Source organism: Dendrobates tinctorius, unplaced genomic scaffold, assembly GCF_039654945.1.
Source record: "Dendrobates tinctorius isolate UK_male_01 unplaced genomic scaffold, ASM3965494v1 ptg000126l, whole genome shotgun sequence".
Classification (NCBI taxonomy): Eukaryota; Metazoa; Chordata; class Amphibia; order Anura; family Dendrobatidae; genus Dendrobates; species Dendrobates tinctorius.
Window position 1 is genome coordinate 4872709 of NW_027361794.1, and position 19510 is coordinate 4892218.

Consider the following 19510-nt stretch of genomic DNA (forward strand, 5'->3'; position numbering starts at 1 on the left):
GTTAACTCCCGGGCCAATTTTTACAATTCTGACCACTGTCCCTTTATGAGGTAATAACTCTGGAACGCTTCCATGGATCCTGGTGATTCTGACATTATTTTCTCATGACATATTGTACTTCATGTTAGTGGGAAAATTTCATTCATATAACTTGCATTTATTTGTGAAAAAAACGGAAATTTGGCGAAAATTTTGAAAATTTCCCAATTTTCCAACTTTGAATTTTTATGCCTTTAAATCACAGAGATATGGCACAAAAAATTTAATAAGTAACATTTCCCACATGTTTACTTTATATCAGCACAATTTTGGAACCAACATTTTTTTTTTTAGGAAGTTATAAGGGTTAAAAGTTGACCAGCGATTTCTCATTACCATTTTTTTTTTAGGGACCACAACACATTTGAAGTCACTTTGAGGGGTCTATATGATAGAAAATACCCAAAAGTGACACCATTCTAAAAACTGCACCTCTCACGGTGCTCAAAACCACATTCAAGAAGTTTATTAACCCTTCAGGTACTTCACAGGAATTTTTTGAATGTTTAAAAAAAAAAAATGAACATTTAACTTTTTTTCACAAAAAAAAATACTTCAGGTCCATTTTTTTTTATTTTACCAAGGGTAACAGGAGATATTGGACTGCAAAGGTTATTGTGCAATTTGTCCTGAGTACGCTGATATCTGATATGTGGGGGTGGACCACTGTTACGGCGCATGGCAGCGCTTGGAAGGGAAAAATTGGCTGGAATTGAGATCGGGTGCCATGTCACGGTTTGGAGAGTCCCTGATGTACCCAAACAGTGCAACCCCCCCCACAAGTGACCCCATTTTGGAAACTAGACCCCCAAGGAGCTTATCTAGATGTGTGGTGAGAACTTTTAACCACCAAGGGCTTCACAGACGTTTATAACGTACAGCCGTACAATTAAAATATTTTTTCCACAAAAATGATCTTTTCACCCCCAATTTTTATTTTCCCAAGGGAAACAGGACACCAAAAGTTATTGTGCAATTTGTCCTGAGTACGCTGATACCCCATATGTGGGGGTAAACCACTATTTGGGCGCATGGCAGAGCTCGGAAGGGAAGCAGCGCCATTTGACATTTTTGGCTGGAGTTGAGATCAGACACCATGTTACATTTGGAGAGCCCCTGATGTGCCAAAACAGTGGAAACCCCCCAATTCTAGCTCCAACCCTAACCCCAACACACCCCTAATCCTAATCTTAGGACAGCTACGGGCCTGCTAGATAACCGCTGCTGTGATGTCAATGCCTGCTGCGGATCCTTCTCCTTATCTGAACTATTGCCAGTGCCACCCTCCTCCCCCAATGGATCCCAATCCGGGTCCAGAAATGGGTCATCCATCACCTCCTCTTCACCTTCCTCGGTGTCACCGTGTAAGGTGGTATGGTATGCAGGAAGGGGCACCTGGGTTTCATCAGGGTCAGATTCTGGCTCAATAGACTGCGAGGGCAATGTAGTGCTGTCGGTCAATGTACCAGCAGAATCATCTAGCAGTGGCTGTGCATCAGTGCAGTCCATGTAAGATTCATCATGGACTGGGGAATTCAGGATTGGACTGGATAACCCAGGCATGATATGTGAAAAGAGCTCCATAGAGTAATCTGAAGTGTGGGCTGCCGCATCCTTAACTTTTGGTGGGGGTGAAGGACACAAGGAAAGGGTTTTTTTATGACCAGAACCCTGCACTGACGACTCTGTGCTTGCAGGTTTCGACCGTTCAGAAGAGGAGGCAATAGAGCTGGTGGCTGTTTCGGCAATGTACGCCAAAACCTGTTCCTGATGCTCCGGCTTTAAAAGCGGTTTTCCTACTCCAAGAAAAGGCAACCTTACAGGCCTTCTTGGGCCAGAGGATGATGCAGGCTCAACACCTCCTGCCTTAGCTGCTATTGTGCTTATGCCAGAACCAGCCGATGCACCATCACCATCAGTACCAGCCGCGCCCCCCTGTCCATGTCTGCGGCCTGTTCCACCATACTTCCTCATGTTTGGGAAAATGTAACCAAAATACCAGCAGAGAGATGGTACTGTATGAGGAGCGTCCAGCTGCGTAAGGTGTATTAAACAAATTAAATCAACGTATATATTATGTTAGTCACAGATGCTCTCACAGTATGTATTGGACCGTAATCCAACAAGCAGATATACGGAACTGTTTGAAAAACGGACACGACTAAGGTGTAGGTCTGGAAAAATGGACAAACTCCTCGGGTTTTTTTTTTCCAGAGTCACACACAGGTAGCTTCTATTTGTCCGTGCTAGAAGGCGCTACACGGTAGTGTGTGAGGAGCGTACACCGCTAGACGGAGTGTGAAAAAATGAACGCTCAGTCACTCACCAGGACAAAATAATAAAATTTGGAGTGCTTTGAAAAAAGCAGTTTGAACACCAGTGTGCATACAGCAATGCAGCTAGCAGGTAGCCTTAAAAGGCAGCCTAATCACCACCAGCGCTGCTGCACACAACAAAAATCCTCCTCTTTCACTGCACACTAACTGTACAGTGAAAAGTGCTATCAGCAGAAGCAGTTTTTTTTTTCTTCTTCCCTGCCTAACGCTCTCCCTGTTCAGAATCAGCAGCAGCACCTCTCCCTATTTTAAGATCGGCAGAAGTAAGATGGCGGTCACAGCCTTTTATACCCCCTGTGACACCACACAAAGTCAGCCAATCACTTCAATGCCCTTCTCTAAGATGGTGCTGGCCACTGCGCATGTCATCACGTTGCCCACAGTGTGCGTCCTCCATCATTGGGTGAGAAAAGGCGCTGAAAGCATCATTTGAAACGCGACTTTGGAGCGCTGATCGGCGACCTCATGGCCGACCTCACGCTAGGGTCAGGTTTCGATCGGCGAAACCTGACTTTGGCGAAAATCGGCGATTTTTGAATCTGACCGACCTGTTTCGCTCAACTCTAATCAGAAGGTCTGGTTGCAGCAGCTTCCCAGGCAAGAATGAGGCTGGTCTGAGGGAAAGTAACTTGTACTTCTGGGCTTGTGACATCACCAAAGGGCCGATTTAATTGCACCCTCCCCTAGCTCAAAGTTACAGATTTGGTTCTGAAAACTTATAAAGATCATAACTGGGCTTGAGAACCTAGCAGAATATCAGCAGAACCATCATTCATCTTATTTTGAAATTAGCTTTCCAATGAGTCCAAACTCAGACTGGCTATTCACCTCTGTTCAAGAGAAAACCATTTCTCTGGTTCTGTTGGCGCTGGAAAAGGGAAAACACAGGCCATGAAGCTTCGTCAATGCACGTCCCAGATATGTAATTTTCATATTTATATAATAAACGCACGTCGCTCTATGACCAAATGATTAGATTCTAATTGTAGGCTATGAGAAGCCAGAGCACATAGTAAAAAGACAAAGAAAGCTCTCTCTTGGCCAATTAACATTCCTTCGGGAGGGTGGGGGAGAGAAAGGACTGAGGAGAGAGGAAGGATTGAATTACATTAAGGCTAGAACACAAAGCTGCAGTGAAGAAATCTCCCCTGGAGCAGGGGGCTGCGAGGAGGGGGCACCCTCACCACTGGTATAGCAGAGTTTAGAATGTGAAAAGAATATTCTGGAATGATCCGGAAGGTGTGATAATAGGGAAAATCAAACATGATATTTTACATTATCGTGACAGCATTCATCCACGGATACTGAGGGAATTGAGCTCAATAATTGACAGACCGCTGTATCTCATATTCTTCGACTCTCTTGTAACAGGGGTAGTGCCACAGGATTGGAGAATGACTCACGTGGTACCAATATTTAAGAAAGGTCAGATGGTAGAGCCAGGCAACTACCGTCCTGTAAACCTGACATCAGTAGTGTGCAAAGTTTTTGAGGGCATTATAAGAGATGGCCTGCAGAAATCTTTTGCAGAGAAAAATATAATAACTTGCAACCAGCATGGACTCATGAAAAATAAGTTGTGTCTAACTAACATGTTGGGTTTCTATGAGGAAGGTGAGTGCAAATCTGGATGCAGGTAATGCGGCTGATGTGATTTATCTGGGCTTTGCAAAGGCATTTGATCCTGTTTCACATAACAGCCTTGTACTGAAGATACAGAAGCAAAGACTGGGGGAAACTATAAGCAGATGGGTCAGGAATTGGCTAAGTGACATGAAACAAAGTTGTCACTAAATGATACATTCTCTAAATGGGATATAGTCAGCAGTGAGAACCGCAGAGATCTGTAGTGGGAGCAATGGGGACTGCAGGAATCTGTACTGGGGCAGTGGGGACCGCAGGGTTCTTTACTGGAAGCAGTGGGGACCGCAGGGTTCTTTACTGGATGCAGTGGGGACCGTAGGGATCTGCACTAGGAGCAGTGGGGACCACAGGTACCTGTACTGGAAGCAGTGGGAACCGCAGGGATCTGTACTAGGAGCAGTGGGGTCTGCTTGGACCTGTACTAGGAGCGGTGGGAACCACAGGGATCTGTACTGGGAGCAGTAGGGACCGCAGGCATCTGTGCTAGGACTGATTCTTTTTAACTTATTTATTAATCACCTTGTGGATGGGATTGAGAGTAAAGTGTCAGTCTTTGCTGACAACACCAAACTATGTAGGATATTAAAATCTGACCTTCACATTACAATATTGCAAAATGATCTGTATAAAATGTCTGAATAGGCAAACACTTGGCAAATGAGATTTAATGTAGATATATGTAGAGTAATGTACCTAGGACAGAGTAATCCTATTGCTGCATATACATTAAATGGGAACATACTCGGGACTACAGAAAAGGAGAAGGACAGCGTATTCTGGTTACAAGTAAGCTGAGCAGCAGCACTCAATGTCATGCAGCAGCCGTAAAGACAAACAAGATTTTAGAATGTATAAAAAGAAAGATAAAACCGGGCAATCCCAACGTATTGTTACCCCTTTATAAATCACTAGTAAGGTCATATCTAGAATATGGTATCTAATTTGGGGCTTCACATTTTAAAAAGGATATTCAGAAGTTAGAATCAGTTCACAGATGGAAACTAGAGAATTACAAGGGATGGAAGGCCTCTCAAATGATGAAAGGTTGGAAAAGTTGGGCTTGTTGAGCATAGAAAAAAGATGCCTCAGAGATCTCATTTACATGTATAAATACATGTGTGGTCAGTACAAAGGATGGCACATGACTTATTCCTTCTGAAGACCATACTGAGGACTAGGGGGCTCTCACTGCGGGTGGAAGAAAGGCGATTCTGGCAGCTAGACTGTGGAATGCCGACCACTATAATAGCTTTTAAAAAGGGCTGGATGATTTCCACAATACACATAATATTGTGGGTTATAGTTAAATTAGTGCAGAAATGTCACTATTATTTAACACAGGGGTGGGGAATGTTTTTTCTGCCAAGGGCCATTTGAATACTTATACCATACTTCGGGGGCCATACAAACTCCGCCCACAAAGTACATCCTGACTCTGGCACTGGTGTCAGGACGTAATCTTTCATTGTATGCCCTTCAGTGTTCAGTAGTGAACACTGTGTATGTGTTAACAAAGCAAGAAGAAATTAATAAGCTGGTTGCAATCAAAATACAGCTCCCTGCCCAAGAATTCGTTCCCTGAGAATCTGCTCGAGGGCCGGATAAAAGGTCATCGAGGGCCGTAAATGGCCCTGGGGCCTGAGGTTCCCCACCTGTGATTTAACACATTATTTGGTGGAGAAAAGTTGATCTTGATGGACCTAGGTCTTTTTTAAACCTATTTAACTATGTAACTATTTAACTATGTACTGTAAGCGTAGAGAAAGTATTAGTGCCCCCCATTTCAGGGAGATTGTGCAGTAATATGAATTACTTAGGATCGAAAATATAATGGAATTTATGATGTGGAGTCAATCCATGAAACCAGGGCTCAAGCCATGCCAACACATGAAGGGAGAGAAGGAAGATTGATCCAATAATATATCAGGTCTCTAGGGAGCCAACAGCATCATTACCCTCCACTTTCTTTTACAGGCCCATCATTTTTTTCTTCAAGTGATTTTCTAACTTATTAGCACATTCTATGTACGCTGTAATTTAACTTTGTCTATTACCTGGTGATGTGAGGGGCTGGGGAACCTCAATCATGACGTCCTTGTACAGATCTTTATGTCCTTCTACATACTCCCACTCCTCCATGGAGAAATAGACGGCGACATCCTGACACCTTATAGGAACCTGAGACATACAATGATACAGTCATCCCCCCAATCCATTTATAGCGTTACTGTATAATGTCCCAGCATTCCCACCTCTCCAGTCAGCAGCTCAATCATCTTGTACGTGAGTTCTAGGATCTTCTGGTCATTGATGTCCTCATGTATCAAGGGGTGAGGTGGAGGCTCCATGATTGGGCTCAGGAGTCTTCTCCAACCCTCAGACACAGGATCCTGACAGGTCTCACTAGAGGTCTTTTTCACTACTGTGTAATCCTGGTTATGGAGAGACACATTAATAAATCTCACTACAGACATTTCCAGAGTCCTCACCTCTCCAGTTCTGTCCATCTGTTATTCCCATAGATAACAATGATGTAATGTGACGTCATCAGAATCTCTCACCTCTCCAGTAAGCCGGAAGAGGATCTCTAGGGTGAGGTGTAATATCCTCTCCACCATCTTGTCTCTGTCCATAGCCATCTTTGATTTGCAAATAAGAAAAATTTTCTTATGTAGAAGATCTTCACTGAGAGGATCCGATATTGTAGAGACCTGAATGAGAAGATGAGCCGATGTAACATCATAACAATCCTGTGTAATAATACAATTACTGGAGATAATCAGGGAAACATATGAGGAGATTTATTATTTTACAGTATTTAGTTTCCTTCTTTACATCTACTAATAAAACCTATATATTTAGGCCACAGACAACAAGCAGTTTCTCCCTCGGAGTGGGCAGCTGAATACGTTCCTCATAGACTCATCTTCCATAACGCTAATTCTCGTCTCATTTCCCGACACTGGAATCGGCATTAGCAATACTGCGGGAGATATTCATTACATGGGACAGGAGAAATAACTACTTCATGATGAGGACGACATCTTCATCTTCTACTACGGCTCTAGAAACATATTTGTCCAGAGTCCGTCACTGACTCCATCCCCACCGGCCGTCTATATGAAGGTTTCCCGTCTTCCCCACACTGTAATCTTCTATCAGGTTAGATCTCAGGTCTGAGTCACACACAGAAGTTTGAGGCTTTTACAAAAGCTTTTTTAAATTGCACAAAAACTGTAGACAGAAATGATTTGATCCCAAAGTTTCCATGTACAGTGTTTATTTCTGGCCTTAGACTTTCCCATATTACAAGAAAAACACACAGAAAAATATATTAAAATGTTTCAAGGATAAATTGGAACCAACAATACTTTGAAAAAGAAAAAAACATGCAAAAAGCATAAGACACATTGTGGAGACATGGAGGAGCAACGGGTGCCCTGGTTTGCTAGCCGAAACTGCATGGACCAGGGATCATTCCACCGAATCCCCGCTCTCCTTTTACCGTGGGTATACTGCTACTCAGACAACACAGGGTGAGGGCAAAATAGTGTAGCAATCCTTTTTTGAACCACAAAACCAGTAAATAACACATTGAACTGACCCAGCAAAATACTCAAGATGGTGAAAAATAACAGTCTCACTCTTCTGCTGATTCGCCGGAATAAGAGCAGTTGCAACTTCAGAGCTTCCGAGGCCAACTACCCTTACTTGAGGCACATGCAGAGAGGAGGTATCAACAAGCTTAGGAAGCTGACAGCCCATTGAGGTACAGAGCAGGTGATTGGGGGTCCAAATCCTGACTTCACCAAACGCATCAATGGTTCAGTGATGGTCAATGGAGCAGATTTGTATTCTTTCAGCTGGGGCCATGGACCCTCTAAGCTAGCATCCTGATATGATGGTTCTTGACCAACTGAAGAACATACGCATAAATTCAAGTCAACATATAGACAATCTATTCCTCCCGGCTTACTGAAAATAGTAGTCTCGTTAATTAAAATAAAATGCTGTGTAGTCACACACACTTTGTAATTTTTAACACATTAAACATTTGTTTTTTTTCTAAATGATCCCTATGGGGAACTACAACATATATGTACACCGCAGTGATGGCACAGGTGCAGCTACAAAAAAAAACCCTGGCAGTTTAACCACTTGCTGCTGTCAAAAGCAAAACATGGCAACTCAAAAATTTTGACAGAGTTCGGCTGAATGCCCCTTGGCACCCAAGTACTCAATAGTATGGGGTGGCCTAGTTACTATGATACTTACATACAGTAATGGTGTTTGGGCTGCAATGTATGAATGACTATTAGCCTGGGACAGAGGCAGCGTCCAATAAGTTATCTTGTAATGCCCCCATACACATTAGACTAAAGTTACATGAAACCACTGATTTCTGGGGGGTTTGGGCGACTATATAATGTGTTTGGTGACCTCATGACGGATGATGTCAGGGCAGAGAAGGATCTGGCATCCTGAATTTCAGAGGCTAATCCGTTTGTTCTTCCTGTAGATAATCATCCCCTAGAGGAGTGTGGAGGCGAGTGTTGAGTGAGGAGTGTGGAGGCCACAGGAAAGCTAGAATATTTGTGTGTCTGGGGGAGTCGGGAGAGATAGCCGTCTGCCAAATGACCGTTCAGCCAACACTTATCTCATGTGTATGGGGCCGTTAGTATTACACTGGCAGGTAGTGATGATACACAGCACTACAGCAGTACAGTGCATCACCGGAGCCATCAGAGGCTTGTGTGTTGTATGATCGCTCTAATCAGAGGTGTTTAAAAAAAAAGTTTAAAAAAGGTTTAAAATTAAAAAAAAAAAAAAAAATCATGGTTATAGCGACAATTGAGAAAACAGAGTCACTGCACAATGTAAGTTAAGTCATATCCATAAATTTATTATACTCTATTATCCTATACACAGTGGAGTAGATAGATAGAAATCACAGATCCCACCAACCTCAAAAGGAAAATAATATTATATATACAGTGAGTACGGAAAGTATGCAGACCCCTTTAAATTTTTCAGCTCATAGTGCATGTCAGACCAAATGAGAATCATGAAGTGAAAGGAACTGACCAAGGAGCTCAGACAGAATTGTGCCAAGGTACAGATCTGGCCAAGGTACCAAAAGAATTTCTGCAGTACTCAAGGTTCCTAAGAGCACAGTGGCCTCCATAATGCTTAAATGGAAGAAGTTTGGGACCACGAGAAGTATTCCTAGATCTGGCCATCCAGCCAAACTGAGCAATCATGGGAGAAGAGCCTTGGTTAGAGAGGTAAAGAAGAACCCAAAGATCACTGTGGCTGAGCTCCATAAATGCAGGAGGGAGATGGGAGAAAGTTCCACAAAGTCAACTATCACTGCAGCCCTTCACCAGTCGGGCCTTCATGGCAGAGTGACCCAATGGAAGGCTCTCTTCAATGCAAGACATATGAAAGCCCGCATACAGTTGGCTAAAAAACACATGAAGGACTCCCAGGTTATGAGAAATAAGATTCTCTTGTCTGATAGGATGAAGATAGAACTTTTTGGTGATAATTCTAAGCGGTATATGTGGAGAAAACCAGGCACTGCTTATCACCTGCCCAATACAATCCCAACAGTGAAACATGGTGGTGGCAGAATCAAGCTATGGTGCTGTTTTTCAGCTGCTGGGACAGGATGACTGGTTGCAATTGAAGGAAAGATGAATGCGGCCAAGTACAGAGAAGTCTTGGATGAAAACCTCTTCCAGATTGTTCTGGACCTCAGACTTGGCCGAAGGTTCACCTTCCAACAAGACAATGATCCTAAGCACTCAGCTAAAATAACAAAGGAGTGGTGTTAGAACAACTCTGTGACCATTCTTGAGTGGCCCAACTAGAATCCTGACCTAAACCCAATTGAGCATCACTGGAGAGACCCGAGATTGACTGTCCACCAGCGTTCACCATCCAACCTGACAGAACTGGAGAGGATCCGCAAGGAAGAATGCAGAGGCTCCCCAAATCCAGATGTGAAAAACTTGTTGGATCATTCCCAAGAAGACTCATGGCTGTACTAGCTCAAAAGGGTGCTTCTACTCAATACTGAGCAAAGGCTCTGAATACTTATGACCATGTGATATTTCAGTTATTCTTTTTTAATAAATTTGCAAAAATTTCTACATCTGTTTTTTTCAGTCAAGATGGGGTGCAGCGTGTACATTGAGAAAAAAATGATTTTTTTTTAATTCACCAAATGGTTGCAATGAAACAAAGAGTGAAAGATGTAAAGGGGTCTGAATACTTTCCATACCCACTATACAGTTGTGGCCAAAAGTATTGACACCCCATGCAATTCTGTCAGATAATACTCAGTTTCTTCCTGAAAATGATTGCAAACACAAATTCTTTGGTATTATCTTCATTTAATGTGTCTTAAATGAAAAAACACAAAAGAGAATGAATCAAAACATTGATCATTTCACACAAAACTCCAAAAATGGGCCAGACAAAAGTATTGGCACCCTCAGCCTAATACTTGGTTGCACAACCTTTAGCCAAAATAACTGCGACCAACCGCTTCCGGTAACCATCAATGAGTTTCTTACAATGCTCTGCTGAAATTTTAGACCATTTTTCTTTGGCAAACTGCTCCAGGTCCCTGATATTTGAAGAGTGTCTTCTCCAAACTGCAATTTTTAGATCTCTCCACAGGTGTTCTATGGGATTCAGGTCTGGACTCATTGCTGGCCACCTTAGAAGTCTCCAGTGCTTTCTCTCAAACCATTTTCTAGTGCTTTTTGAAGTGTGTTTTGAGTCATTGTCCTGCTGGAAGACCCATGACCTCAGAGGGAGACCCAGCTTTCTCACACTGGGCCCTACATTATGCTGCAAAATTTGTTGATAATCTTCAGACTTCATAATGCCATGCACATGGTCAAGCAGTCCAGTGCCAGAGGCAGCAAAGCAACCCCAAAACATCAGGGAACCTCCGCCATGTTTGACTGTAGGGACCGTGTTCTTTTCTTTGAATGCCTCGTTTTTTTCCTCCTGTAAGCTCTATGTTGATGCCTTTGCCCAAAAAGCTCTACTTTTGTCTCATCTGACCACAGAACATTCTTCCAAAACGTTTTAGGCTTTTTCAGGTAAGTTTTGGCAAACTCCAGCCTGGCTTTTTTATGTCTCGGGGTACAAAGTGGAGTCTTCCTGGGTCTCCTACCATACAGTCCCTTTTCATTCAGACGCCGACGGAGACTATGGGTTGACACTGTTGTACCCTCGGACTGCAGGGCAGCTTGAACTTGTTTGGATGTTAGTCGAGGTTCTTTATCCAACATCTGCACAATCTTGCGTTGAAATCTCTTGTCAATTTTTCTTTTCTGTCCACATCTAGGGAGGTTAGCCACAGCTCCATGGGCTTTAAACTTCTTGATGACACTGCACACGGTAGACACAGGAACATTCAGGGCTTTGGAGATGGACTTGTAGCCTTGAGATTGCTCATGCTTCCTAACAATTTGGTTTCTCAAGTCCTCAGACAGTTCTTTGGTCTCATTTCTTTTCTCCATGCTCAATGTGGTACACACAAGGGCACAGGACAGAGGTTGAGTCAACTTTAATCCATGTCAACTGGCTGCAAGTGTGATTTAGTTATTGCCAACACCTGTTAGGTGCCACAGGTAAGTTACAGGTGCTGTTAATTACACAAATTAGAGAAGCATCACATGATTTTTCGAACAGTGCCAATACTTTTGTCCACCCTCTTTTTTATGCTTGGTGTGGAATTATATCCAATTTGGCTTTAGGACAATTCTTTTTGTGTTTTTTCATTTAAGACAAATTAAATGAAGATAATAACAAAGAATTTGTGTTTGCAATCATTTTCAGGAAGAAACTGAGTATTATCTGACGGAATTGCAGGGGTGTCAATACTTTTGGCCACAAATGTATATATATTTGGTGGAGTTATATATCCGAACTCTGCAAACCACATGCTGCCGTTGTACTTGGGTGGCCCAGACCAGATGGCATGGAGATGAATTAGGGAGACCAAACGCCCCCAAATTTTTTTCCTCCAATTAAAAACTTGATGAGAAGTATATACATGAGATAGCAGGAACAGCATTCTACAAAATGCTTTCCTGCATTATGCAGAGTCAGCAACTGTCCGGTTACATGTGGTGGTACATAACTTGTTACAAGCTACAACAGTCCAGCAAACCATTATGGGAAGGCCCATCATCCCCTGTGGGGACCATACAGGCTGAGATGTGTCACTACGGTCCCTCAGAGCTACGAGTTGACTTGTGAAGACCTCATTGGCTGAGGTGCAGCGGTACGATTCCTCACTAGTACTCTTCAAAGTCCATTCGATGAGGGCCACACACTTCTTGCTGTGGCAATGCATCTTCAGCTCGCCATAGGAGAACTTGTGTCCCAGCTTGGCGACAATGTAGCTCTCTCTCTAGTATAGACAATTTGCTGATCGCTGAGATAAAGAATACTTAATCCCCTTTAATTTGGCCTCCTGTCCCCTCTCTCCCAGGTCAATGTACCAGTATTTTTTTAAGTAGGCCTACTGGCATGAGCTAAGGACCTCAACCTGCTCTTTGTCTCCGCTATGCTCCCTGTCTGATATCCAGATTCCCACTACCATTATATCTTTGCTTTCCTTAAGAACATTCTATCTGATGTCTCCCTCCTGGCACACACCATATCAATTCAAGTCTGCAACCAGATAGACCAAAGGTCAGTATTTCTCACTTACCGTATATACTCGTGTGTAAGCCGAGTTTTCAGCCCCTTTTTTGGGTTGAAAAAGACCCTCTTGGCTTATACACGAGTCATACACGCCATCGTTACTCCATTACTAAAGAAACCCGCTCTCGACCAATCCTGCACAAACAACTACAGACCAGTCTCCAATCTCCCCTTCATCTCTAAACTTTTGGAGCGCCTTGTTTACTCCCGCCTTACCTGTTACCTCTCCACTCACTCCCTTCTAGACCCTTCACAGTCCGGATTCCGCCCCCTACATTCGACTGAAACTGCACTCATTAAAGTGACCAATGACCTTCTGACAGCAAAACGTAACAGTGACCACTTTCTGCTCATTCTTCTTGACCACAATCTCCTACTCTCTAGGCTCCAGTCACTAGGCATTAAGGACACTGCTCTCTCCTGGTTCTCTTCCTATCTCTCTGACCGCTCCTTCAGTGTTTTGTTCTCTGGCTCCACTTCATCTCCTCTTCCTCTTGCTGCCGGGGTACCTCAGGGCTCAGTCCTTGGCCCCCTTCTCTTCTCTCTCTACACAGCCCCAATTGGACAGACCATCAGCAGATTTGGCTTTCGGTACCATCTTTATGCTGATGACACACAACTATATACGTCTTCCCCCGATCTTACCCCCTCTGTACTACAGAACGCCAGTGACTGTCTGTCCGCAGTCTCCAATATCATGTCCACTCTCTATCTGAAACTCAACCTCTCCAAAACTGAACTTCTTCTGCTCCCGCCGTCTACTAACCTCCCTAAATCTGACATTTCCCTCTCCGTGGGTGGTACCACAATAACACCCTGGCAGCAAGCACGCGGTCTGGGTGTTATGTTTCACACCAATCTCTCCTTCACATCCCATATACAATCTCTTGCCCACTCTTGCCGCTTACACCTAAACAACATCTCTAGAATCCGCCCTTTTCTCACCATGGAAACAACAAAAAACCCTCACTGTAGCATTGATCCACTCCCGCCTGGATTACTGCAATGCTCCAGTAATTGGCCTCCCCGTCACTCGACTATCCCCTCTCCAGTCCATACTTAATGCATCAGCCAGGGTCGTCCATCTGGCTAATCGGTACTCGGACGTGTCCGCTCTTCGTCAGTCATTACACTGGCTGCCCATTCATTATAGGATCCAATTCAAAGTATTTGTTATCACCCACGAAGCTCTCCACGGTGCAGCACCTCCGTACATATCCTCCCTCATTTCTGTCTATCGGCATAACCGATCGCTGCGTTCTGCAAACGACTTTCGACTAACCTCTGCACTAATCCGTACCTCCCACTCCCGACTCCAAGACTTCTCCCGTGCTGCTCCTATCCTCTGGAATGCTGTACCCAAAGAAATTAGGACTAACCACAATTTGCAAACTTTTAGGCGCTCCCTCAAAAACACATTTGTTCAGAGCGGCTTATCACGTTCACTAATCAAAGTCATTCTATGTGTAAGTGTGCGTGTATAGCCCACTCACCATTTCCTTCCATCCTTCACTCCCTCAAGACGGCTGGACCATCATTGTAAATACACCATTGTAAATACACACCTGTACTCTGTATCTCCCTCACCTCATTGTAGATTGTATGCTCTCACGAGCAGGGTCGTCTTATTTTGCTTTAATTATTGTATTGTTAACATTGTTACTTATGACTTGTGTTTTGAAACTGTTAAACTGTAAAGCGCTGCGGAATATGTTGGCGCTATACACTGTGTTCCAAATTATTATGCAAACAATATTTCCTCATATTTTCTCTAAATTACCTATAGGAATTGCAGTCATTGTTATTTTCCAGTCATCTAATATTCTAGTATAATTGCAATGTTTTTGAACAAACTGCCTATGAAAACAGTATATTTTTAAAAATAAGAAACACTCAAAATGCATGTTCCAAATTATTATGCACAGCAGAGTTTTCAACCTTTTTATTTTGAACAAAAAAATGGTCAATTGTGAAGTTATAAGCATTATTAGCTTATTACAAAATGAAATCAAACAGTTTTGAAGTCAAAACTTTATTCTAGGTGATGTTACATTTGCACATAGGACCCCTTGTTGGAAAGACGCTTCTGAACTCTCTCGTCCATTGAATTTGTCAGTTTTTGGATAGGTTGTGCTTCAATTGTTTTTCATGTGGACAGAATCCCCTCCCAGAGCTGTTGCTTAGATGTGAACTGCCTCCCGCCATCATAGACACTCCTTTTGATGATGCTCCAGAGGTTCTCAATGGGGTTGAGGTCAGGGGAAGATGGTGGCCACACTATAAGATTGTCCTCTTTTATGCCCATAGCAGCCAGAGAGGCAGATGTGTTATTTGCAGCATGAGACGGTGCATTATCATGCATGAAAATGATCTTGCTGCAGAAAGCACGGTTCCTCCTCTTGAACCATGGCAGGAAGTGCTGTTTTAGAAACTCCACATAGATTATGGAGTTCATCTTTACCCCTTCAGGGATCCTAAAGGGGCCGACAATGTCTCTCCCCATGATTCCAGCCCAAAACATTACTCCACCTCCTCCTTGTTGGCGCCATAGCCGTGTTTTCATGGGGTGTCCATCAACCAGCTATCCTCCATTCCATCCATCTGGACCATCGAGCGTTGCACGGCACTCATCGGTGAACAAAACAGTTTGGAAGTCAGTCTTCATGTATTGTTTGGCCCACTGGAGCCGTTTCTGCTTGTGTGCAGTGGATAGAGGTGGTCGACAGGATGGCTTACGCACAGCTGCAAACCTCTGAGGGACCCTGCATCTTGTTGTTCGGGGGACGTTGGAGGCACCAGCAGCTTCAAAAACTTGTCTGCTGCTATGACAAGGCATTTTTGCAGCTGCTCTTTTAACCTGATGCAATTGCCTGTTGGAAAGAGTCCTCAATTTTTCCTTATCAGCACGCACATGTGTGTGCTGGGAATCAGCTACATACTTCTTGATTGTGCGATGATCACGATGAAGTGTCTTGGCAATGTTGATTGTAGTCATGCCTTGACCTAAATACTCCACAATTTGTTGCTTCTCAGCAGCCGACACATCCTTTTTCTTTCCCATTTTGGCAAAAAATGTAGGCTGCTTAATAATGTGGAACAGCCTTCTTAAGTAGTCTTGTCTTCATTTGGACACACCTGCCAAACTAATTTGCACAGGTATCTGCAATTGCTTTCAGTGATATAAAGAGCCCTGACACACATCACCATCAATGAGTTTAAATGACAAACAAAAAAATTCTAACCTTATCACTCCTAAACTCTTTTTGCATAATAATTTGGAACACAGTGTATAAAGATTATTATTATTATTATTAAAAAGAAAGAAGTTATGAGTAAGAGTCAATTTTACAAGATCCTCCATGTCGTCATTGTGTCTGCTACACTCTATTGATCTCGATTTCAAAAAACTGTCTTACTCCTCTGAAACCATCCACATATTACTGTAGAAAACCTCGATATCTAGTAAGGCCTGTATACATGATCGAGGGTATACCTGTATTGGAGCAGGTAAAGGTAAAACCATGTTCCAGCAGGATTACTTCAACTATAAAACCTTGCAATTTATTCCAACTGCAGGACCTCAAGCGGTACCCTGAGAAAATGATATGATTGGGGGGGGGGGGGAATGACGGTACTGTAGGAACATAAAACTGTGAGTGCGGAATGATGGTACTGTGGGAGCATTATACTGTTTATGCGGAATAGCGGTACAGAGGGAACATTATATTGTGTGTAGGGGGATAGCGGTCCTATGGGAACATTATATTGTGTGTGGAGGGATGGCGGTACTGTGGAAACATACTGTGTGTGAGGGGGATGACAGTACTGTGGGAACATTTTACTGTGTGTAGGGGATGGCAGTACTGTGGGAACATTATATTGTGTGTGAGGGGATGGCGGTGCTGTGGGAACATTATATTGTGTGTGAGGGGATAGCGGTCCTGTGGGAACATTATACTGTGTGGGGGGCATCATACACACTCCATAAGGGGCATAAAGGGGGCATAACACTGTGTTGTATGTATCCATACCTCCCAACTTTTGAAGAAGGGAAAGAGGGACAAAGGCTACAGCAAATTTTAGGCCATGCCCCGACCACACCCATTTCACAGCTAGTCACGCCCAACCACACCCATTTAGCACTGCTGATCACCAGTGCTAAATGGGTGTGGTTGACAGGTACTGAGGGCACAGTGGCTGGCTGTGACGACTCCTGGAGTGGACCCTCTGGGTCGTGGCACCAACCCTCCCAGGGCGAGCTGACCTAGTGAAGACCACCCCCTATACAGGGAGTGTCAGGGGCAAGCCCCAGGGGGTGAGGTTCCACGACTGCTGGCACCAGGCGGCCGGCTCACAGGAGACACGAGTGGGTGTGTCTGCAGGAACGTGTAAAGCGTGGACAAGGGAACACGTGGTATACAGAGACTTCGTACGTTCGGGTGTGAGTGAAGCAGGATGCGTGCAAGGAGCACGTCAGAGCACTGAGTCAGGCAGCAGGTGTGCCAGGAGGTGTAACAGTACAGGAGCAGGGTGTGTGCCAGAGGGGACAACTGAGCATAAGACAGAGTGCAGGATTGGAACGTGTGCCAGGAGGCACAACTGAGTAAGAGAGTACAGGATCAGAGCATGTGCCAGGAGGCACAACTGAGTATAAGACAGAGCACAGGATCAGAGTGTGTGCCAGGAGGCACAACTAAGTACAACTAAGTACAAGACAGAGCACAGGGTCAGAGCATGTGCAAGGAGGCACAACCGAGTACAAGGCAGAGTGCAGGTTCAGAGCGTGTGCCAAGAGGCACAACAGAGTGCAAGGCAGGGGACCCGAATACAGCGCACAGCCAGGCAGGGACACGGCAGACCAAGCCAGGAAGCACAACAGTAATCAGGCACCTCCCCTAGGAAGAGGTAGCCTGATATAGCACATGATCACGAGAGCTTCCAGGTCAAGTCCTCCAGTACCATAGAGAGGACTGACCTGGAGACCGAACTGAGAAAAGCGCGCAAGCGCAGACATAACATGAAAGAGACAGGGACCTAGGTACAAGAGGTGCGCGTGCGCACCCGGCGGGACCCCCGGAGTGACCGCGGCTCCGGAAGAGATGACGTCGGGGCCGAGGTCCCGCCCCCAGGTGAGCGCGGCGTGACACTGGCATTATGGGCACACTGACAGGTACTGAGGAAAGGAAAGAAAGAAAACAGAGAAAAAAAGAAAACAGAGAGAAAGAAAGGAGAGCGAGAGAGAAGAAGAGAGAGAAAGAAAGGGGAAAGAAATAGAAAGACATAAAGAGGGGAAAGAGAACAGAGAGAGCGAAAGAAAGAACAGAGAGAGAGAAAGTAATAAAGAGAGGGAAAAAAAGAACAGAGAGAAAGAAAGAGGGTAAAAAAAGAAAGAACAGAGTAAGAAAGAAGACAGAAAAAAAAAACCACAGAGAGAGAGGGGAAAGAAAGAAAGAGGGGAAAGAAAGAAAGAGGGGAAAGAAAGAAAGAGGGGAAAGAAAGAAAGAGGGGAAAGAAAGAAAGAGGGGAAAGAAAGAAAGAGGGGAAAGAAAGAAAGAGGGGAAAGAAAGAAAGAACACAGAGCGAGAACAGATAAAGAAAGAAAGAAAGAAAGAAAGAAAGAAAGAGGGGACAAAAAAAGAACAGAGGGAGAGTGAAAGAAAGAAAGAGGGGAAAGAAAGAAAAAGACAGAAAAAAAAGAAAGAAAGAAAGAACAGAGATAGAGAGAAAGAAAGAGGGGAAAGAAAGAACAGAGAGCGAAAGAAAGAGGGGACAGAAAAAAAAAAGAACAGAGGGAGAGCGAAAAAACGACAGAGGGGAAAGAAAGAAAGAAAGAAAGAAAGAGGGGAAAGAAAGAAAGAACAGAGCGGTAGAGCGAAAGCAAGAGAGGAAATAAAGAACAGAGAGAAAGAAAGAAAAAGAAAGAGGAAAAAAAGAAAGAACAGAGAGAGAAAGAAAGAGGGGAAAGGAAGAACAGAGAGAGAGAAAGAAGTAAAGAAAGAAAAAGAACAGAGAAAGAAAAAAGAAAGGGGAAAGAAAAAGAAAAAGAAAGAGAAAGTAAATAAAGAAAGCAAAAAAACAGAGAGAAAGAAAGAAAAAAGAAAGGGGAAAGAAAAAGAAAGAGAAAGAAAGAGGGGAAAGAAAAAAAGAACAGAGGGAGAGCGAAAAAACGACAGAGGGGAAAGAAAGAAAGAAAGAAAGAGGGGAAAGAAAGAAAGAACAGAGCGGTAGAGCGAAAGCAAGAGGGGAAATAAAGAACAGAGAGAAAGAAAGAAAAAGAAAGAGGAAAAAAAGAAAGAACAGAGAGAGAAAGAAAGAGGGGAAAGGAAGAACAGAGAGAGAGAGACAGAAAGAACAGAGAGAGAGAAAGAAGTAAAGAAAGAAAAAGAACAGAGAAAGAAAAAAGAAAGGGGAAAGAAAAAGAAAGAGAAAGTAAATAAAGAAAGCAAAAAAACAGAGAGAAAGAAAGAAAAAAGAAAGGGGAAAGAAAAAGAAAGAGAAAGAAAGAGGGGAAAGAAAAAAAGAACAGAGGGAGAGCGAAAGAAAGAAAAACAACAGAGAGAGAAAGGGGAAGAAAGAAAGAAAGAATAGAGAGAGAAAGAGAAAGAAAGAAGAAAAGAAAGAAAGAAAGATTGAACAGAGCGACAGAGAAAGCAAGAGGGGAAAGAGCAAAAAGAAAGAACAGAGAAGGAAAGAAAGAAAGAGGGGAAAGAAAGAAAGAACAGAGAGAGACAAAGAACAGAGAGAAAGAAGAAAGAAGA

General features: G+C 43.6%; 2 protein-coding genes across 2 annotated transcripts in view; one reads left to right on the forward strand and one right to left on the reverse strand.

The window, feature by feature from the left end:
• Positions 1–19510, forward strand: part of LOC141047240 (uncharacterized) — a 640258-nt gene that overhangs the window by 54594 nt on the left and 566154 nt on the right. The window lies entirely within an intron of this gene.
• LOC141047223 (uncharacterized) overlaps positions 1–19510 on the reverse strand; it is a 50669-nt gene that overhangs the window by 18891 nt on the left and 12268 nt on the right. Inside the window, 3 exon segments of the mRNA XM_073542176.1 lie at positions 6074–6197; positions 6272–6451; positions 6581–6730. Coding sequence (XP_073398277.1) covers positions 6074–6197; positions 6272–6451; positions 6581–6730 — 454 coding nt within the window.